At 36.5% G+C, this 23,026-nt stretch overlaps 1 protein-coding gene across 2 annotated transcripts in view; it reads right to left on the bottom strand.

Annotated features, from left to right (window-relative positions):
- Positions 1-23,026, bottom strand: part of LOC101547392 (ubiquitin-conjugating enzyme E2 E2) — a 327,908-nt gene that overhangs the window by 13,716 nt on the left and 291,166 nt on the right. For both annotated transcript variants that reach the window (XM_004603823.3, XM_055135690.1), the window contains exon 5: positions 22,297-22,444. In XM_004603823.3, the coding sequence (XP_004603880.1) occupies positions 22,297-22,444 (148 nt within the window). The remainder of the gene's footprint in view (positions 1-22,296; positions 22,445-23,026) is intronic.

Genomic DNA, 23,026 nt, shown 5'->3' with positions numbered 1-23,026 from the left:
AGGTGGTAGAAGCACTTATTTGTTCGATTTACAGACATATAAACTCTTTAAAAACAATGAATTATTTAGGTCCATATGTGGGGGTTGGAGGGAAGATTGACAAACTAATTGTGGAATTTTTCTAATTAGCATTTTACAGTGGATTTTAAACCCTTTTAAAAATTACCCAACTTTTCTCTAGCCAGATGGCTCCTATAAACTCAGGCTAGAAATCCCAACCCTTTGCTTCTTACTGCTTCCTTAAGTAGTTCTTTGATTATTCCTAACTAGGAATAATCTCTGTAGCAAAGGCCTCAGTAACATACTGTCCTTAATGCTTTACCTTAAAATCGTCCCTTACTGCATGCATCTCAGCTCAGACACTAACATCTTTAAAATTTCAGGTCCACTCAGGGATTATGACAAACTTCAAAACTCACAGTCTTTATTTTACTGAGAACATATAACTCCCTCTAATTGATTACATGGCAGCTTTGTGAAGCAGGAGAAAACCAGCTTGTTTCTGGTCACCTTCCTACTTGGCTGATTGCCAGGTGTATTTCCACTTCCTGCTCCTTACAACACCTTTCATTCCCAATATTCAAAAAACCTCGATCATAATGTGATTGTCATTCTTTTCCAGAGATATATAGTTACGTATTTAGCAGATATAGTTATACTTAGTACAAAGAAAACTTCTCACAAAATAACCTGAGCAAGAAGTAGTTTTTTTTTATTTTTTTATTTTTAGGTCACACCCGGTGATGCACAGGGGTTACTCCTGGCTCTGCACTCAGGAATTACTCCTGGCGGTGCTCAGGGGACCATATGGGATGCTGGGAATCAAACCTCGGGTCAGCCATGTGCAAGGCAAACACCCTACCCGCTGTTCTATTGCTCCAGCCTCAGAGGTAGATTTTTTTGATACGAAGGAATTTTGGGTTCCTTAAGACATTTAAGTACACATCTACTTTGCCATTATAAAGGCACCCAGTACAGAATCTGACAGAGTCATACCGTTTCCTTTCCTTTTCCTTAAATTTGCTAAAACATTTAAATTGAAGTACCTAACTTGATATGACATTAAAACAGTGTTAGGTGTACAACAGAATTTTAAGCCTGGTATTGATTACTCAGATATTAGCTAGTGTGCTAGTTGTTTTTTTTGTGAAAATTTGACCTTACACTTGACATTTTAGGTTTCAAATTACATTTTCTTTTCTTTTTTAGGGTCACACACCCACCGATGCTCAGGGGTTACTCCTGACTCTGTACACAGGAATTACTTCTGGTAGTGCTCAGGGGACCACATGGGATGCCAGGAATTGAACCTGGGTCAGCTGCATGCAAGGCAAATGCCCTACACTGTACTATCGCTCCAGCCCTCAAATTACATTTTAATTGTCTTATTATTTTACTTTAATTCTTTCTCCAAAAACATCATCATTAAGGATGAGAAAATGGGTCACAGAAAGCTAGTTTTTTTTAAAGTTGTGATGATTTGGACAATTAACGGGCAGGAGGGATGATGCTTTCTACTTTGGGGATGGTGCTTATCATGCTCTCACCTACAGGGATTGGAGCCTACTGCTATAACTATTCAAGAACTGATCAAACCATAGAATTCTTTTTTGAAATTGAAAGGCCACACTTGATTCAGCATGAAATGGGACATGCTGAGGTCCTAATCCTTAAATACTTCTGTTCTGGCCCCAGCCAAAGGTTTCCAGATGCAAAAGAATCATTTAAGCATTTTTTTTTAAGATAAATTTTGGTGTTAAAACCAAATCTGGTAGCAAATACTAAACTACAAAACCATATTTAAATTCTAAAATAGTTATTTTTACAGCAGCCTTATAAAGCTTAATTTCCCTCCTTGCCCTAAGATATTTAATGAATGTGTAAAACAGTTCTACCTATTTTTCTATAATTGGCTACATTTGTTTCCACTGTAAATATGCTGACTAGATTTGCATAGTGATTACATGTCTAGAGCTGTATTTTTGTTGTGGGGGGTAGGCAATGAATAGACTCATTGCCCCTACATCTGCATGAACAATTATATTTTTACTTGCAAATTAGGTATCGTTTGTGTCTATAAGGTTTTCCTTGTTTAAATCATACTTCCCATGCAAACACATGATTATTCTTAAGGATGATTCAAAAATACAAGCTTTTTTGGGATAAGGTTAAATCAAGCTTCTAGACCTATTTTTTTTCTGGGGAGCCTTCTAAGCAAGCAGGTCCTGGGAGCTTCTGGGTGGGGGCATTCGGTGCTGGGATGGAGCTCACTTCTCCATGCTTTACAGGCCTATCTCCCTGGCCACAGACCTGTAGGTTTTAAACCATTTTTTATCTCCGACAGCAGAGATTAAAAAAAAAAAAAGCACACTTTTGGCATTAACATAGGCTGTACCATTTTACTTAGGTCCAGAAACAACAACAGCAGCAGCAATAATAACAATCAAGTCTCATGGGAACTATACACCCAACTGACAACTTGTGTCAAATACAATGAATGGAATGAACATCCCATTAAACTTTCATTTATTTGACAACATTTCACTTACATGATGCTTGTAGTGAGAATACTTGCTTAACTTATCTATTTAAAAACTTACTGGATTCTTAAAAAAAATTTCTATTCTTCCAGATAAATCACAAGAATGTGAAAAGTTTTAAACAGAAAAACATTAAGGAACACAAGACCTGCTCAACACAATAGGAGACATTTTCAGTTCCTGTTACTAAATTGAGGGGGAGGTGCGTGTTGAGACTGCTAGTGAATAACCCCCCTTGGACTCTAAATACGAAAACACCCGTGAACCAGGACTATATTTTTTACTTGCAAATTAGGTAGCAGAGACCCACAGGGCTTTCTATATTTAAATTACTCAGTCTAGAGCAATTATAAAAAATCAGCTATAGGTTAAAATAATACTAGAGCATTGTTCTTAAGATAATAGCTAAAGAATTAAGCTAATGTAACGAAAAGATTATTTCTTATGTACATGTTCCCAAGTCACTGTGGTATAAACACACACTAAATTATTTTAGCTAGACTTTAAAATTCATACTGGAGTGACAAGCAGATATTTGTATCATTAGTTCAGCAATGAACCCCTAACTCCCCCAAAAGGGGAAAAATGTAAAAATCGTAGGTCAGATGGGGCTGTTAGTATTAGTGTATTAGTTAAAAGACTATCTTTATTTCTGTAGGCAGGCATTTAAATTTTGTTTAAAACTGGAAATGAAAATTAGCTTAGCAATTTATTTCTCATTTGTACTTAAGTTCAAGCCTTTAGTATATGATATCTGACACAGAAAGGCCTCGAGGAAATCTAGAGTGAGGGTGACAGGTCACGGTTAAGGTTGATTACAGGGCAGAAAAATGAATGTTTAATGCCTTCCATGCCCAATGGCTCATTGGGATTGCCTGCTCCTGGGAGAAATGTTAAATGCTAATCAAATGCACTTGGATTCTTTAAAAGGTGCATGGCTGTATTCATAAACCAGCCTTTAACATTTAATCAAGTTATAAACCAAAATAAAAACAAATAATTGTTTCTTTAGGGGTAAGAGAAGAATCAAATTTGGTGCTTAATTTTTATTAGTTTTTATCTGTCAAAACTAGAGTCTGTGGTTACGGTTTATTTAGCTGAATAGGAAATCATTACATTACTCTGTATTGAGACTTCAGTATTCATATTGATCTCATTACATTTTCTTAGGAGATGGTACTCTTTTTTTTTTTTCAAACCATATAACAATTTGGTTTGAACATTTAACTGGTTAAATAAACATTGCATTTAAATAAGCAGATTTTAATGAACAGATGTGTTCACTACAGGTAACTTGCTCTTCTTGATGGGCAATATTCAGCCACTAGAAAGCCATATCACATTCAAAATACTGATACATGTCATCCCTCCCATTCACAATATACTAAAGAAGTGATTCTAGAAATAAACTGTAAACTGAGGCTACGTGAGGGAAAAAAATCATCCGCTGAGCTGGTCCCCAAGCCTTCTTTTCTTGGAGGTTTTTTCAGTTTAGATGAGTCAAGCATCACAGTCATGATTCACTTGCCAAGTTTGAGATGTTCAAACTGAAGACATGACTGTTTTTCTAAACATGACTATATTTACGTTTGCCTAGGCGTATAAATGTGTAGGGAAGGGGAAAAGCAATAGTATTGAGCACTTTCATCCTATGCTTACAGAATAAAAGATATTAAGCAATAAACTTTTGAGATCTGAGAAAGAATGTGCAAATCAGACATGGTAAGTTTGAGGTTAGCCTGAAGTCATGGTGAAGTATGGGGTCAACGAGGTTTTGTTAGAACATCAAGCTGTTAGTGGCTTTCGAGGACATATCTTATTAGGCGGAACCAACTCTTGCCCAGCTACTATTGTTGACATGTCTTTGATAAAACGATCTATAATACGACCTTCATGGAATATCACCTCAGAGAATAACAATGAGAAATGCAGCAAGACAAGCATTTTGACATGCTCCTCTTAGACATAGGCTGACCTAGTGTGTTGATGTCATGAGACAAAAAGCAAGACTGACTTGCTAATGGAATTTGCTAGATCTCTTTAAGCTTCAAGGAAGTTACTTTAGCCTCATTTGTGGACAACAGGGCAGAGAAATACAGAGACAGAGTAGCTTGTGAATAAAGAACTGAGGCCACTTAGACAAAAGTTATGAGTATGCTCTGTCTCCATCTTTGGAAAATTGAGTAAACACTGATACACTGAATCTCATTAACTGTATGAAAGATAATAAAGAATCATTGTTAGGAGTATACCCATTCTACATGTAACTATTTCTTTAAACTTTTAAATTTTTAATTACTTTTCAAAATGAAACTTAAGGGGTTTTAGCTTCACATTTCCACATGTATTTCTCACCACTCCTAAAGCTCCAGTACCATCCACAACCAAAAAGTTCCTCCTACTCAATCATCTCAACCTCCTGCCACATACCTAATGTCCTTTCCTCTAGTTACCATCATAATTTTTAACAAGTCCAGGAATTGTTTGATTTTTGCCATTTTGTAATTTTCCTTGTTACTCACATTCCACATGAATGAAATATTATGATTTTTCTATTTATTTCATCTAGTATAGTAATCTTAAGATTTATTCATCTTGTCTCAAAAGTTTATGTGTTTGTTTGTTTTTTTAAATAGTTGAGTAGTATTCCATTGAGTATATAAACTTTTTCTTGGGTGGGGAGGAGAGGGCACTCTTGGAGGTGCTGGGAATCTACCCTAGACCTTTTCCAGGCAAAGAAAGTGTCCAACTCTTTGAACGTTTTCTCCAACTCTTATATCAGTTTCTTTAAATGGGTGGTTAGAAAGATTGCATGTTTTGGCCAGTGTAAGCAATAAACACAGGGCTACAAACACATTTTGTAAAATTTATTTGCTAAAAAATGACACGGACTCTTTAAAACTAGCAAACTGAAGGAAAATGGATTTTGAGAACTTCTATCATTATTTCTCTGGATGACTTAGGACCAGAGTTACAAGCCTTGAATGGGTAGTTGAAGATAGTTGAAGAGCCTTTCAGATGATGCTTCCATTTATAAGCTAAAAACGGATGAAGAGAAGATGTCATCTACACAAAAAACCCTGTATTTTTTTTTTTTTACAGGAACAACTTGTAAAGCAGTCATCTTACATTAAGAAACTGTGGTCCAGGGGCTGGAGTAATAGCACAGTGGGTAGGGGGTTTGCCTTGCATGTAGATGACCCGGGCTTGATCCCCGGCATCCCATATGGTCCCCCAAGTACTGCCAGGAGTAATTCCTGAGTGCAGTAACCCCTGAGTATCACTGGGTGTGAACCCTGCTCTCCCCCCCAAAAAAAAGGAAAAGAAAAGAAAAGAAACTGCAGTCCAGGTTCTCTATTCAAAATGGTGAGAAAGAGGATTCCTGGCCATGTAAGCAGTGAGCTGCAGAAGTGGGAATACACAAATGGACACCTGCTTTGTGCTGCCTCTTTTCCTAATCTCTTGGTTCTTAGATTGCAGAATTGTCCCGAATCCAAAATTTCTTCCTTAGTGACTTTCATTGTTTGTCCTCTGTGTTTTATGTCTTGAAAACAGTAACAATTAAATACAACTTTACCTTGAGCCCTTGATAATGCTAGATAAGTTCTTACAAGTGAGCAAGATGAGAAGAAAAGTGGTTCGTAAACTTACATATAAAATTGGAATAAAACAAATACTGGACCCTATTTGGAGGCCATTGGACAGTGCAGTGTTTTAAATAATTGAAGAAACCCGGGTCTAGCAATACCTCTAGTCTCCTAGGAATCTGATGCCAGATACAATACAGAGCATTTTTACTGAAATTCTGAAGTGATACATACCCTAAATTAGTCTGCTTGGGCTATTATAACAAAATAACATAGAGTGGGTGGCATAAATAACAGAAACTCTCACAGTTCTACAGGTTTTAAGTACAAGATCGAAGTGCTATGCTATTGGTTTCTGATGAGGGCTTTCTTCCTCACTTTTAGGCACTGATCATTTCTCTTCTTGGCAAGAAGACAGAGAGCTCCCTTAGTATCTCGCTGAATCAGTGCTCCGACCTTAAGACCTCATTTAATTATCTCCTTTAAAAAAAACATTAACACACACAAACAAATTAAAAGCACTAACACAATAGACATTTGGGTGACACATTAGAGGTTGCTCTTCCTGAGCATGAGGGTAAATTGTAAGCAAGCCATGTTTTATATGTCCAATAATCTCTCCAAACATGTAACCCCTCCAAGTTAGTCACCCATCTCCCATTCTCAGTCCCACTTCTTTGTCTTTCACTCTATCAGGACAACCCTCAGCTGTTCTAATACTTTCTAACCACACCCTCTCCAGGCTCCAATGAAGCAACCTATTAATTATGTACTCCCCTGATTTTTGGATCCACCCTCATTAGATTCTAATTGCTAGAAGACTATTTCATGTACTGTTATTGTTGGTATTCCCTGCATATTCTCCTGCAATATTTAGTGAAGTTTCTTTCAACTTTTGGCACTAAAAAGAAATACTGACAGAACTAAGTACCTGAGAATCTTCTATAATTATAGTAATAATTATTGCAATGACTTGTTATTGATAAGCTGATTAAAATAACTACATTAATACTTAGTGAACAGGAAAATTATTTATATCCAGAGAATGGTGAGAAAATAGTCTGTGATGTATGTGTGGATAAGTAAATGGAATCCTATCTAGGTATTCCATTTATCTATCCCATAAGACTGGAATAGATAAATAATTTGCAAAGATTGCTTACCCCACATATTTGTTCACAGAGAGACTTGCAAAGTATTATTAGAGTGCCAAGACCAAGACATCCCATATTGACAGGTACCTTCTTGAAGATATCTGCCATGTCAAAATTGGCAGATGTTACACTGAGAAGAAAAATAATGATGCCATAAAGAATATATGCAGCACAAAACACATACACTTCATCTCGGAGTCTATGTAAAGGCTCCGGTGTCTTAGGAATTCAAAAGTAGCTTATTCTATGTTACCCAAACTTGGCCAATACTGAGTCCACAATTACAATTGTATTCCTAGAAAAGACTTTGAATGTTTTGATATGGACATTTTATAGTGTACTCACGAATGTTTTATGATGGACTTTTGTGATGAATAAATTAATATCAAAGTCCTGGTTCAGGGCCATTTGTCTTAATTCAGTCTCTGAACTCTAGTCCATGAGAGTTCTATTCTCTTTATAGATATTGCTGGGATTTTTAAAAAATTGGTTTTTATTAAAAACACTGATTTACAAAGTTGTTCATGATACAGTTTTTTTCAGCATTCAGTTTTTCAATACCACCAGTGTGATATTCCCTCCAACAATATCCCGTTTCCCTTCCAATCCCACCCTGCCTATTGCTATGAATTTTTGAATAGGGGGTTTGGGGAGACACAGTAACTTAATTAGGAGCAGATGGAAGGGTAGTGAAGTGTATAGAATAAAATCTGGTTCCAATAAGTTTGACTTGCCAGTAACAACCCACTCATGTAAGGGGGGTCTGAGTGACAAAGAATTTAGCTGCTACAGTCTCCTGCCCTTATCCTACAACTCTTCCTCCTGAATTCATAGTACTCATTTTTATACCCAGCCAAAGGGACAGATACCATAGAAATAAATGCAGATGAAAGCACAATGCACTCCCCAAAAAAGGCACTTTATATCCTAACCACAGGTCTGTGTAGCTGGCGAATGGTATCTAACGGCAGAATATCCTGATAAGACACTAATCCACAGGGAGAAGGCTTCCATCTTTGGGCATCATGGCTTTCATGGTGTACATTTGGATCCCACTTTCTGTTTTGAAGCGTTGATTCATTCACTGTCCAATGTGTGTATTTTAACCTGATCAAGAGCAGGGACTTTGATCCAAGTGTTTTATCTAATCCTCTCTTTCTGCTCTTCTAGGTCCTAAACTGGAGCTTGGTAAATGTTGAACGACCAAGTGTTTAAGGCATCAATATAGTGTGTGTGGGCATAGAAGCGATAGCTCAACTATGTAGCACAGTAAAGGCTGTTAAGACCCAGCTGTTAAGAGTTTATGCCCTCACCTGGGCAAATGACTTAACCTTTTCTGAGACTTGTTTCCTTATATGCAAAATGCAGATAACAGTACAGGAAAAAAAGTAAAACTGGGGGCCAGAGTGATTGTAGAGTGGAGACAGCATTTTGCTTGCAAGTGACTAACCCAGGTTTGATTCCTGGTATCCCACATGGTCCCTCAAGCCTACACCAGTTACCTTTCTCCTTCCCAGCTCCTCCAAGAAGTAAAAAGTTATGAGAAGTACTGAAAATAGTGTTTGGTTCACAGTGGGCACAAAAATGCCAAGCTGTGATTATTGCTATTAATTTTTATTAGTCATTATCATTATCATTGCTAAACTTCTCAAAATAATAGGAAAAGGTCAGTAGTGACCCTCAACATTTTAGGTTCTTGAGTTAATGTTGTTTAATTCCATCTGTGCTGCAGTGGGACTGGAGCAACAGCACAGTGGGTAGGGCGTTTGCCTTGCACGCGGCCGACCCGGGTTCGATTCCTTCGTCCCTCTCGAAGAGCCCGGCAAGCTACCGAGAGTATCCCACCCTCATGTCAGAGCCTGGCAAGCTACCCGTGGTGTATTTGATATGCCAAAAACAGTGACAACAAGTCTCAGAGTGGAGATGTTACTGGTGCCTGCTCGAGCAAATTGATGAACAAAGGGATGACAGTGACAGGGACAGTGAGCTGCAGTGGCAGGGTTCTTTTTTTGCTTTTTGGGCCACACCCAACAATGCTTAAGGGATAATGCCATGCCAGAAAATGCTAAATCTCCTACATGCAAAGCATAAGTTTAGTCTGTCGAGTTATCTCTCTGGCCACAAAAAGCTTTCTTATTAACTTCCCCGCACCCCTGCCCTTCCCATCTTTGGTCAAATTGTCACTCAAGTTAACCTTGAGATTTAGCTGTTTAGTATCTCTGAAGAGCTGCTTTTAGAAAGTGAATAGCTTTAGATTCTTTTAAGTAATCTGTATTGTGGTAAAATATAAATGACACAAGATAAATTGTATAAAACTATTCTCAAGTATACAATTTGGTGGCATTAAGTAAGCTGGATTATTGCAATATTTCATTTTGCTTCCACTCTCTTCTGTGGTGCCAGGACTAACCAAGACCTCATATATGTAAGGCATGTGCTCTACCACAGAGTTACATCTCTTATGGTAGTGTGATTCTTTAAGTGTAATGTTTTATGGTTTCCCCCAGGAACAACTTGTAGGTCACTTGTCTTCCTTTCTATGTCCACTGATGGAGTGTGACAAGGCACATTCAAGTTCTGCCCAAGAACCTGCTTTGGTTCAGGTAGTACATTATGGGGTCAGAGTACAGTGTGTAAGTGCTTGCCTTGCATCCTGTCAACCCGGGTATTATCCCTGGGTTCAAATGATCCTCTGAGCATCACCAGGAATAATCCCTGAGCATGGAGCCAGGAGTAAGCTAAGAGCACCATCTGGTATGATCACCAAACAAACAGCCCCCCAAAACAAGAAGCTCCCAGGTACTGCATCATATACAGCCTCCACATTTTGGCAAAATCAAGATTTGCTCAAGACGCTGGCCTTACTGTCATGGAAACATTAATTTTCATGGACCTTGAAATCATCAAGCCATGAGTGGTAAGAACCTAATGATCATGGAGAGCTAATTAAGACATGAACTCAGGCCTAATTTTCATCTCTCAGGCTAGTAAAAATAGAAATTTGACACTGTAAATAGATTTTCAGGGGGTAGGATGACAACAGGGAGATAATAATGTTATGACTGATTTGACTTTTTAAATTGCACAACACTTTTGCCTCCTTAACTATTTAAAAAATGGTAAGTTAGAGAACATTTATGAAAACATGTTCATAGCAATTTAAGAATTTCCTTCTTGGTGTCAATTTTCTCTGCATCTTAATGTATGTTTAGTTACTACAGTGTCAATATGTATCATTGAAGATACACTGAAATAAATTTAAATACACATTTTAAAAGTGAAAATCAAACCTTCTTGAAATACATTCTAATTATTAAGCTGGGAGACCACAAAAGAAACAAAGGGGTGACTTTTGTCACTGATGTCTTGGAGAAGTTGAATGATGCCGGGCTCCTATGACCTCTTGTTTTCAAGAAGGCATGTCTAGGAATCATCTTGTTGACAGTCAAAGCTAAAACTATTTTTTAATTTTGCTAAAGTCCTTGAAGATAAGTTAAAATCAACTCTCCTCTAATTCTTAAGTATGTCAGTACTCTTATTTCCTAATAAGTTCCCAATTCTTGTTAAATTTAACATAATATAAGTAAGCAATAAATACACACAATAGCATTTGTTCACTAAGAATTCCTCAAGAGAAGGAGGGAAATTTCCTAATATTGGAATGAATAATTAGAGACTAGAATGAACAAAAACAGACTGATGCTTTGAAACTATAAATTGAGGGGGGGGGGGCGGTCAAAGATGTTCAAAAGTAGAGCACTTGCTTGACTGTGTGAAGCCTTGGGCTCAACCCCCAAACTACAATCAAATAAACAGAAACAACATATACAAACAAAGGCACAGGGAACTACATGTTTACAAAGCAGTCATGGTAACATCAACTTAATGGTAAGTTTAAACAGTATAGATATATGTATATTAGTGTTGGTGATAATGCAAGATTTTTTTTTTGGTGGGGTCTTCCAAATGTTGCTCAGGGTCTGGATTATACTCAGTCTAGTGGTTTTGCAATTAAGTGCTGGGACTGTGGTTTTGCTTGTAGTATTTGGACCACCCTTGTAGTATTTGGAAGACCATGTGGTGCATGTAAGTTATGTACCTTATCCCTGTACAATTTCCCCAAGACAATGTAAGAATGAAAGTTTTTGCCCAGTTTAATAGGCAATATCTTTTTTCCAATTAAGCAAAAGACATTCTAGTCCCAATTTTTTTTCCAGTCTCCCGAGAGGCCCAGAGTCCCATTTGCAATTCTCAGCTGAGAGTTCAATCCAAGGACCTAAGAGTTAATATAGACGGATCTCCAATTTAATACATATCATATAATGATAATCATAGCCTCTTTTAAGTGTTTACAAGCGTCTCAATGCAACGCTTGGTAATGCAGAAACAGGGTCAGAAGCTATTGATGAATTCTTCAATTCAAAAATAATTGAGAGAGCTGAAAAAAACTCTAGTATTCTTGACATCTTCAAAACTCAGTTCCTCGAATCTTTTTAAACATGGCAAGGAGTAATCCTTATTGTGCTCATAATCTGTGGACACTGGTAAATTCATCATGGGACATCATAAAGTTTGCTAAAAAGATTCACACACAGTACTCACTATGACTTAGAGAAGTCAGGCTGTCACGAACTAACAACAGCTAACAACAGCTCAGAGTTAAACAATATAGACCACTTCACACTGCTGATCAATTATCATATTTTCATTTAAAACCCTGCCATCCATACCCAGAACAAAGAAATTGAGAACATCAAAATGAGAATACTGTGATATGTTCATGATACTGCCTTAGCAACATTACTTATAGAACCTAGGACTTTATATTTAGTATTTTTTTCAAACTATTATTTAAAAAACTCTAACCATAGTATTAAGAATGTACATACTTCCTGAGGATGCAACAAACTCAGGTTATTCAGTGTTCAGAAACATTTTCAGAGATGACATTTCTCATTTTGAGAGCTGATGGGGGCTCTTCTTGTTCTGGCACACGAAATAGGCAGGAGTTACCAACTTTGCATAGAAAGTGAAATTAAATAGTTCAAGGTTGTACTAGGTCAGCAGATACTACAAGTCATAAAGTTAGAGATAACAATAAAGCTCTTTGAAATGAAAGGAGTTAAGAGTTAACAGGTGGACTAATAAGGAAAAAAATAAACAGCGTTCAAACAAGATGTTAGAAATGTAGGTAAATGAGAAGAATTAACAGGGGAAGGGAGAAAGAAGGAATATCCAAGGGTATGTAAGCCACAAAGCTCTGTCCTAAAGAAATAAATACCTTCTGGTACACTTCACTATACTATTGATTCCAGCTCAGAGATTCTCAGTGTTCTTCTCAGGGAGAACAGAAATATATTTCAGGCTTGAAGAGCCTAAGGTCCAGGTGAAGTAGTTGTAGAAGTAAACGTAAAACAAACATATCAACTGCTTACATTACAAAGCACAAGAATGAAGGCACAACAGAGTCTTTAAACAAATGGTGGGGACAGATGAAAGATAACAAAGCATTGTAGGTTTATACAAGATAGAGAAACAAGGTTGTTTGTTTTTGGCATGTCTTTTGGGCCATACCTGGTAGTGCTCTGGGGTCATTCCTATGCTGGGGAATCAAACATGAGGCTCTGGCATGCAAAGCACGTGCTGTAGATAGTTGAGCTTTCTCCCTGACTCCATAACAAAGTTTTATATTGAGTTTTAAATGGAACACCCATTGTAAAAGATGATGCAGACTATATTGTTGCTTCTTCTTCTTCTTCTTTTTTTTTTTTGGGTCACACCTGTCGATGCACCGGGGTTCCTCCTGGCTCATGCACTCAGGAATTACTCCTGGTGGTGCTCAGGGGGCCATATGGAATGCTGGGAATCAAACCTGGGTCAGCCACATGCAAGGCAAATGCCCTACCCGCTGTGCTATCACGCCAGCTCCATATATTTCTTCTTTTGAAAAGAAAAATATGACTTTTTCAAGTAACCTCTGATGTGGTTCATTCACTTTCTTTTAACTGCTTTTTTTTCTACCAGAATTCCTAAAATAAAGTCAGACCTGAGAAGGCAATGATGAACAAGCTGATGTGAGAGGGTAAGTAAAATCCCAGTGGTTCACACCGCTTTGTCTATTCTACTGAAGGGCTGAAGGTGAGAATGTAATAACTTTGCTGTAAAGTGTATCACTCTTCCATCTAGTCTCTGAGGATATTAGACAACTACTATCACATGTATAGAATAACTTTATTAACAAATCCCCTGGGTATAAAGATTATTTAAAAGTCATTGTGGTTATGGAGGGATTTTCTTAATGCTGTAATTTCAGTGATCTCAGAAAGCAGTGCTCATTGAAAAGGAAATGTGACTGCCCATGGGGGGGTAGGTGGGGAATTGCACTGAGACAGAAAAGAATTCAAATTCCATGGCTTCAAGGCTGAGAGATACTTTTAAGTACAATGTAGAAAAGCAATCTGAAAGATATTTTGCACTATCATAAATTTTAAAATATTTAAAAATTGATATAAAGTAAAATCCATTTATGTATCAGATACAGGTGTGTTTGACAAGAAATAAGGATGATTTTGTATACCAATAACAAACTTCCTATGTTAACAAAGAATTACATTACAGATATGGGCTGTATATGAACAGAAGTCTAAATTGCAAAACAGATGAACCAATAAATAGCCTTATGATTTCCAAAAGGGGTATAAGAAAAGATTTAAGGAAATTACAAGACCACATTTCTTGTAATGAATCAGCGAATAATTTCTACTTCTACATATTTTAAATGATTGAAAAGATGCATTTATGGTAAATGCCTGCTTAGCAACACCTGAAACCTTTCTTTCTGGAGACTAAGAGCTTCCCAAACACTTGGACAAAATATATAGTAAAGACAAGTTTTGTTGGAATGAAAGTATTAGCAAAGACTGACGGTTATGTCTTTCCTAACAAAAGCTGGGAATAAATCCAAATAGTGAGTACAGGTTAGTTATGAAAGGTATTTATTAAACCTACCATAGCAAAATTTAATCTCTTATTTATATGCCTCTTTGTTAAGCAAGAGCCTACAAATCTGCAAATAAATACAGATGTTGAATAAAGTTATAACTAAAACACAGTAAGCCATAATATGAAAACATGAACAGAATTATCTGTAAGAAGCATGCATTAATTAGTATATACATGAATGAAAAGGGTTGATGGAATTATTATAATTGAGCATTAAATTAATTCTGTGCTAGCTGATGGCCAAAGAGATGGGGAAAGCAGGAAAGAAGAGTGAAAAATGCTACCAGTCCTAAACTATAAAAAATGAAACAAAACACCATTGGGAAATGCTACCTACGGTAATCAGAGAGACTTTTGACCTAGAACATGCAGTCTTACATAATTCTTCCTCATCATTAAAAAATAGCTTCACATTTATTTTAGAGGAAAAAGTATTAATCACAAGTCCCTGTAATTACCTTGATTTAAGAGCTAACAAATAAATAATCATTAAAATACAGACTAAACATTCTGAGTTCTTCAGAAACTTCCCATATAAGCAAGAGGAAGTATTTATATACTTTCTTTTGTTTGGTGGGGAGCTACACCTGAACCACACAATGCCAGGGACTGAACCTGGGCCTCCTGCATACAAAAGTTGTGCTCAGCCCACTGAGCTATCTCTTTGGCCTCTTTCAAATGATTTCTTTCATAAATAATTCTAAGTGAAAGGCATAATCCCATGTGAGTAAAGAAAGGCACCTAAATTGAAGATTGATTTTTCAATTTCTTATTTGTGTTTTGTTGACAATGGTGGACATGTAGCCAAATAGTTATACCCAGGCACCTACAGAGCATCAGATGCCAGAAATAGAAAGGTGATATAACACTGTATCACTGTCACCATTATACCGTTGTTTGTTGATTTACTCGAGTGGGCACCAGTAACGTCTCTATTCCTCCCAGCCCTGAGATTTTAGCAGCCTCTCCTTACTTGTCTTACCCAACGACTGGAAGCTCTTTCAAGGTCAGGGGAATGAGACCTATCATTACTGTTTTTGGCATATCAAATATGCCACGGGTGGCTGGCCAGGCTCTGCCCGTGCGGGTGGGAGACTCTCAGTAGCTTGTTGGGCTCTCCAAGATATATATATATATATATATATATATATATATATATATATAATTACCACACCACACTTGATGGAGTTCAGACAGTAGGCAACAAATCATAGTTATATATATGTATATACACATACATATATATAAAATGATATAGGGTGAGAAAAACATCAAAAACAACTTACTAAAATTTAAGACTAAAATGTTCATTAACTGACTTTAGCAGAAAACTTTGGTTTCAGGAGTGTGCAGAAATCCTGATCTAGAGCACACCCTGAGACCAAGTACAAGACAGAAAAAGGAAAATTCTGCAAATCACATTCTCTTAAACAGAAAACTGGTAAGAAGAATTTTCACCTTAAGTCAACATATGAAACAGAGTTTAGATGAGACAAAGTTCCAAATCAATAAATTAGAGGTTATTACTGTAATAACAGAAATAGAATTTAAAACAGAAAATTTGTAAGCAACAGTCCACATCTAGATTCTTATTTAAGGAGCAATAAAATATGCAGAGGGAAATACTAAAAAGAAACAGGTTAAAACCAGAGCAAAAAGTTGAGGCCAGTGTGTCTAAATTTATACATACTATCATTATAATGAGAGAAATGTAACTGATAAAGCAACTGACGCTAAGGATAACTCCAGGTAGTGCTGGGAAACAGTATGTGGTAGGGAATGCAATTAGCGTTAGCAGCATGCAAAGCAAGGGCCTTAACCCCTGTACTATTTTCCCAGCCCTATATTTTTTGGTGTTGGTGGTGGTGAGATGTGGTTTGGGCCACATCCAGCAGTGCTTGAGATTGCTCCAGGTGGCATCTGGGGACCATACTGTGATAAAGGCTCTGGAGTTTCGGCATGCCAGATCGTCTGAAGAATGGAAGAGCTCTTGAGGTCTTTAGGTGGAAGACTATGGCTGGCTGTGATGGTCATAAAGGTAGAGTGGATGGTAGTCCCAGAGAAGTTGGTAGAGGTATGGAAGGTGCTTTTGGGTGGAGATTACAGTTTCCTCTGGATGTTAATTTTCTGATTTAAAATCATGTTCATCATAGTTCTTTTAAGATTCCTGAAGAGGTATTTGAAGCATGATGACTTGAAGAGTCAGTTCCTTCAACTTATTTCTCTTCCTTGATTTTCCAGGCATGACTACACTTAGTCCTGACTTATTTTCATCAGTATCTTTTTTGTTTTTTCTCTTTTTTTGGGTCACACCCGGCAATGCACAGGGATCATTCCTGGCTCATGCATTCAGGAATTACCCCTGGCGGTGCTCAGGGGACCATATGGGATGCTGGGATTCGAACCTGGGTTGGCCGAGTGCAAGACAAACGCCCTACCCACTGTGCTATCACTCCAGCCCCTCACCAGTATCTTTTTAATAATCAGCATAGCACACAATATCAATAGCTCCACTTTATGCATCTGATAGGTCACTGTTGCTCTCATCTACACTGTTATCAGTTTTACCCTGATCCATGTCTTCCAGAAAACCCTCATAATGCTGGAAACCACCATCATCATGGCCCACGAAGCAATTTCAGAACCAAAGCACATGTTCTCAACTTGCCAGCAAGAGGAAAATCTTGGGCAAAGCTCACTTAATGGCAATGGATCTGATGGAATAGAGAAGGGACCACTAAGAAAATGATGGCTGGAGGAACCAGTTGGGATGGGAAATGCATGCCGAAAGTAGATAATGGAACAAACATGATAACCTCTCAGTGTCTGTGTTGCAAGCCATAATGCCCAAAAGTAGAAAGATAGTATGGGGAATATTGTCTGCCATAGAGGCAGGGGGGAGGGTGGGAAAGAGAGGGTATACCCGGGATATTGGTGGTGGGGAAGGTGCACTGTTGGAGGGATAGGTGTTTGATCGTTGTGAGATTGTAACCCAAACATGAGAATTTGTAACTATCTCACGGTGATTTAATAAAATTAAAAATAAATGGCAATGGATCTGAAAGACTTGAGGAGTTTAACCAGGAGGTGTTTTGTCCTCCATCAAATAGGAAACCATTTCTAAAGGGAGGGAATGCAGGAAGTGCTGGGACTGGAAGTCCACAGGCTAAGGTCTTTTTTAAGGATGGCAGATGGATGGGCTTCAGGAAGTATAATGTACTGGATGAAGATGTTGGAAAGAACAGGTAGATGAAGAATGCTCTTTATTTATACTATGCTGACCATTCTCGACAACATAAAAATGCTGAGCTTTTTTTTTGTTCATTCTGTCTCTCTAGCTTTCAGAATTCTTTGTAAAAAAGTGGATTTCCTTTTTCATATAGTTGTAGAATAGTTTCAAAGCTTTCATGCCACTTTTTTAGCTTTTCTTTCAGCACCTTCTTAATTATGATTGTTGTACTAGGTTAAAGTTATGTCACCCAATAGTCTATTATCCTTAACACTGTACTTGAAATTGTTAACCTACAAAACCACAGCATGTACTACCATGTGTTATTTTTTGTTCTTTAAGAATGCCTTTACACTTCTTTTTGGCTTGGTAAGTGGGATTCATAAATTTTCTACTTTTGGTGCATGATGTAGATTTCTGTCCTATGTTGACAATCATATGGCTTACTTAGTCATTTAAAAGGAAAACAAAGGGTCAGAGAGATAGTACAGGAAATAGGGTGCTTGTCTTGCAAAAAAGCGGACCTAGGTTCAATGAACCCTGGCACTCCATAAGGTCATCAGAGCTGGCAGGAATGATCCCTGAGAATAGAGCCAGAAATAAGCCTAAAGCATTACCCAGTTATCCCCTCCGAGACCCCCCCAATAAAATAAAACAAAACAAAAAAGAAAAGGAAACACTTCTATTGGGTTTCTTGGAGTGGGAGAATCAGGAAAGGAATGCCTTTAGATTTCTACTACTTGGGAGGAGTCTTCACTTCTTTCAGTTATTCAGCTGCCTCTTATCTTAAAACTTCATGCCTTATATTATTTTTAATGTGACTCCATGATAAAGATGAAATTGTTGTATGCATGGGATCATTCTCAGATTCTAAGAGAATGAGGTCACCCTTAGAATACTTCCGCCCCATCAGACCTTCACCTTAACAAACAAACAGAAGACATTTCTCAGATAAATTTATCCTCCTTAGAAAAGATTAGGGGTGTCTGGCAATCTTAGATGCCTCTGTCCAGTAAAATAGGTTTACTAATTTATGCAGTGAATGTTCTTTTTTCACTGAAATCAAAATTAGTAAAAATAATGGCAGGCAATATGCAGATTTGTAAACTTTTCAACAAAAAATTTTAAAGAAAAAGTTAGCAATATTTTTGGACAGTATCTGAAAATAAATATTTTGGTACAGAGAAAACATTGATCTCCTGATTTTGGCTCACAATTGTCAGTATTCTCAGAATAGATCTTTAGTCATGAGGGAAAATATCCATTTTTTGTAGATCTTAAGTCCATAAAAATGAAATAATTAGAACAGAGTTTAAATTTTGTATTTGCTTAAGAAGAGAGTATTTCATAAAAAATGGGAATTTAACTCATATTTCAAAATGCAGTAATTCATGGATTAAATCATGTTCACTGAAGAGACTCAGGAAGCTAGTGCTGGCCATTAAGACTTTTCTTCCTCTATTCTCTGCTCTGCTCTAGGAAATGTGTTATAGTCATATGTTGGCAGTCAGGTAATGTCTGACAAACAAGACTGCTATATCAGGCTCAATAAACACTACTGTGAAGTGCGAACAGCCCTATTAAGGTCAGTAGTTAGACCTACCCAGATCACTGCACTGGGAACAGAATGATTACTGCTGGGGCACACTTCAACTGGAAGATAACTGTTGGACATTTGCCACCTGAGAAAAAAATCCTTCAGAAAAGATAATGTCAAAAGCACAATAAATTCAGTTTTTTTCTTTTTAAGATCATAAAAATTAAAAAATGTCATGGTTCGGGGCAATGGTATTTGAGATAATTCAAAGTTACCTTCTCAATTGAATGAAGCTACACACACATTCACACACATACACACTTGCACATTTCATGTGCTTAATATTTTGGGAAATAACACCAACAACAATCTGCACTGTTTTCAAAGACCTTGTAAACTTCAACTCATTTCAAACATAAAAAGCCTGTGATTTTTAAGGCCAATAATCTAATTTTATATAAGAAAGTAAGATCACAGAAGATTAAGTGACCATAAAAGAACACACAATTAATAAATCAACAGTTGAGCAGTTTTTAAAATATATCACGCAAAACTATCACTGTCATGTAATAAGTATGTTTAATCTACTCTCAAACTAAACATATTTTTCTAGATGGACAAAAATTTCTTGAAATTTCGTGAAAGTTATCACCAACTTTCTGTATTATGCAAGTCCTAATTTTGAGCTTATCAGTCCTGATGTAAATTGTTCTATAGATTCAATAATTCATATTCTATCAAATTATGAAAATTTTAAAATATTTTATATTGAAGTTGACATCTTAGAGTTTATATCTTAGAGAAAAAGAATCTACGGAGATTGGAAGTATACTGGATAAGAGCAAGATAAATCTATGAAACAAAAGAATGGATGTTTTTGACTTAAGATAAGTAACTTAAAAACTAAATGTGAACAGATACATAAATGATGTTGTCAATGAGGGAGGAAGCTTTTTTCATGTATATTAGAGTAGGAACATTTAGTTTGTTAGCATGTACTTTGCAATGAATAGAATCTTTTATCAGCTAGACTGCTTTTAGCTGGCAATACCTAAGGAATATTATCATCATGAAGCTTAATTTTACCATCAACAGAATTATTTTAAAAATCTATTTCTTTTATTTAATGATTTTGTCCACCAAGGGTTGATTTTTGCTGTTATATTTTTGCAGAAAACCCCTGTAACTTTCTGAGACACAGCAAAAGGAAATTCAATTTGTTAAACAGAAATATGACTGGCAATAGAAAGTTTTGTTAAAATAAATCTACCTCATTAAAGAGGGTTACCTGTATATAGAGAACAGACTCTCACATTCAAGCTTATCCAGGATGACAAGTCATGGGAGACCAAGCTAGTTCAATTTACCACTAGTGTAAAGACTCTCTTAGCATTAAGTTTTATTTCAAAGTGTGAAGTTACACCATATCTTATTGATAAGGAATAGGACTGATTCCTCTAAGCATTTAATAAATAAATATTCAGAATCCTAGCCAAACTCATAGATACTATATTATCAAATTTCTTCCTCTATCCTAACAGTTTTATTAAGATGTAACTGATATTTAGCATTGTTTATGGTATACAGCATCATTATATATCAAAAGTTTCCTGCACGAGTGACTTCATACATATCATAGTAAGGTTGTATTTCCCTTAAAATATCCTTATTCCCAATTTAAGCAAATCTCATAAGCAGTACTTCATTTGGAGTGGGGATGCACATGAAAACTCATGTTTCAGCAACTCTATGTGGACCAATTGGTCTAGGACTCATATTACCAGAAAAAAAAAAAAACAAATCTTTTTATGACATTACCTACAAATCAGGTTCTACAGCACACAGTGACAGACCAGATTAAAGTAGGAATAACGAGACTGAAAGAACAAAGTAAACTGTCATTCAATTTTAAAAAGTGCAGCTTTACTGGACTTTACTAACTGGGCTAAAGTTTGAAATAAACATATTTTACAGTGATCCCGCATAATTACATTGCATGCGTGATTTGTTATATATTTTTAAAGTATATTACATTGTAATTATACTGCATTTATATTTCATTAAAAGTTTTTGTAGCACAGCGGGTAGGGCATCTGCCTTGCACAGGGCTGACCTGGATTTGATTCCTCCGTCCCTCTCAGAGAGCCCAGCAAGTTACCTAGAGTATCCTACCTGCACGGCAGAGCCTGGCAAGCTACCTGTGGCATATTTGATATGCCAAAAACAGTAACAAGTCTCACAATGGAGATGTTACTGGTGCCTTCTCGAGCAAATTGATGAACAATGAGATGACAGTGATATAGTGATACTAAAAATATGAAAACAGAAAAAAAGTATAATTTTCTCATGTTTTATTTACCAGCTAGGAATCTAAAGAAACCCCTAGTCCCATTTGTCATTTTTTTCCCTGTTTCATTTGTCTTTTGTCCAAAACTTCACTTATGTACCGAGTACTTTATTCCTGAAGATGGAAGATGGAATTTCAAGGAAGAACATTTTAATTGAAGACATTAATGAAAACTCTATAGCTACCTTTGGATCTTCATATTTTCTAAAACAAACCTAGATATATAGAAAATTGGCAACTGGTTTGCATTTTATTTCATAGAAGCTGGTCAAAGACCCTTAATCACACTTCTAGGAACACACAGGAAGTAAGAACTTTCAGGGTTAATCATATCAGAAAGCCACAAATCTCTGGCCATAAACTTTCTTTAGTTTTCCAGGGAAGTTCTATTTCCTTTTAATGTTTGGAGTATTTCCTAGTTCAGGACTATTCAGCTTAAAAAAAAAAACACCTCATTGCTTGTCAGGATGCATGGTTATTAAGATGTCAAAAAGGTCATGCTTGTGTTATTTTGCCTGCTTGTTATCAGATTTAATAGTCAACATTTCTCAAATTAACACTTTCTAGCAGGAATAATTAAAGATTATGCTATTTGATTATTATTATTCTTTGCAAGAGTATTCAATACATTATTTAGATTCACTAAATTTACAACGACCTTTTTTTTTTATAAATCACACTGTGCTTTTTTCTTTCTTGGCAAATAATAGTCTTAAAAGACTTAGAAGAGAATTCACTTTAAAAAGAAAACAGTTATAGTCTGTGGAAATTTAAAATCAATGATAATAATAATAGTAGTATTTGTGATACTAGTAGATGTGATAGTAGCACGTTTTATTAAGACCTGATATTTAAGTCCTAAATAGCTCCAAATTTAATAATGGATTTAAAGTCTCTTACCAGGATTGCAATCTGTAAGAAGTGAGCAGATGGAAAGGAGAACTTTAGAAATGGTTAGAGCTGGACTCCAGTTGTCCTTGAGGATATCCAGACAGATAACACCTTGGCTATTAATATTACAATGATAGATTCTTGTTCGAAAAGTAACCTAGAAGAAAATATAAAGTTGTTTTATTATAAATACATACCTGTGTCAGACAACACAATTCAAAGTTACTGGTTAATTTTTTTAGTCATACTAGAAGAATAAAGAAACAGATCCACTATCTTAGAACGTGCTGCTTTGGATACACAGGACTAAAACACCAAGAGTAAAATAATGATATTCTGCCTATCATTTAATTAATTCTTTAGATTAAATTATTTTCTTGGTGAAAATGCAGCAATGTTTAGAAAACAAATTAACCTGAATTCCAAGATTTTTTAAGAAAAAAATTCAACATCATCATCATCCCGTTGATTGACTATTTTCTTGAGTGGTCTCAGTACTGTCTCCATTCCTTCTAGCCCTGAGATTTTAGAAGCCTCTTTTCACTGTCCTTCCCAATGGTGCCACATGGAGGCTCTTTCAGGGTCAGAGAATGAAACCCATCATTGTTACTGGTTTTGGCATATGAATATGCCATGGGGAGCTTGCCAGGCTCTCCCACGAGGGCAGGAAACTCTCAGTAGCTTGCCAAGTTCTCCAAAGGGGAGAATTAGACTATAAGATGTGCACCCATTTTCCGGG

This window comes from Sorex araneus, chromosome 4 (assembly GCF_027595985.1).
Source record: "Sorex araneus isolate mSorAra2 chromosome 4, mSorAra2.pri, whole genome shotgun sequence".
NCBI lineage: Eukaryota > Metazoa > Chordata > Mammalia > Eulipotyphla > Soricidae > Sorex > Sorex araneus.
Note: the sequence above shows the minus strand (reverse complement) of the source record. Positions and strands in the feature narration are given on the sequence as shown.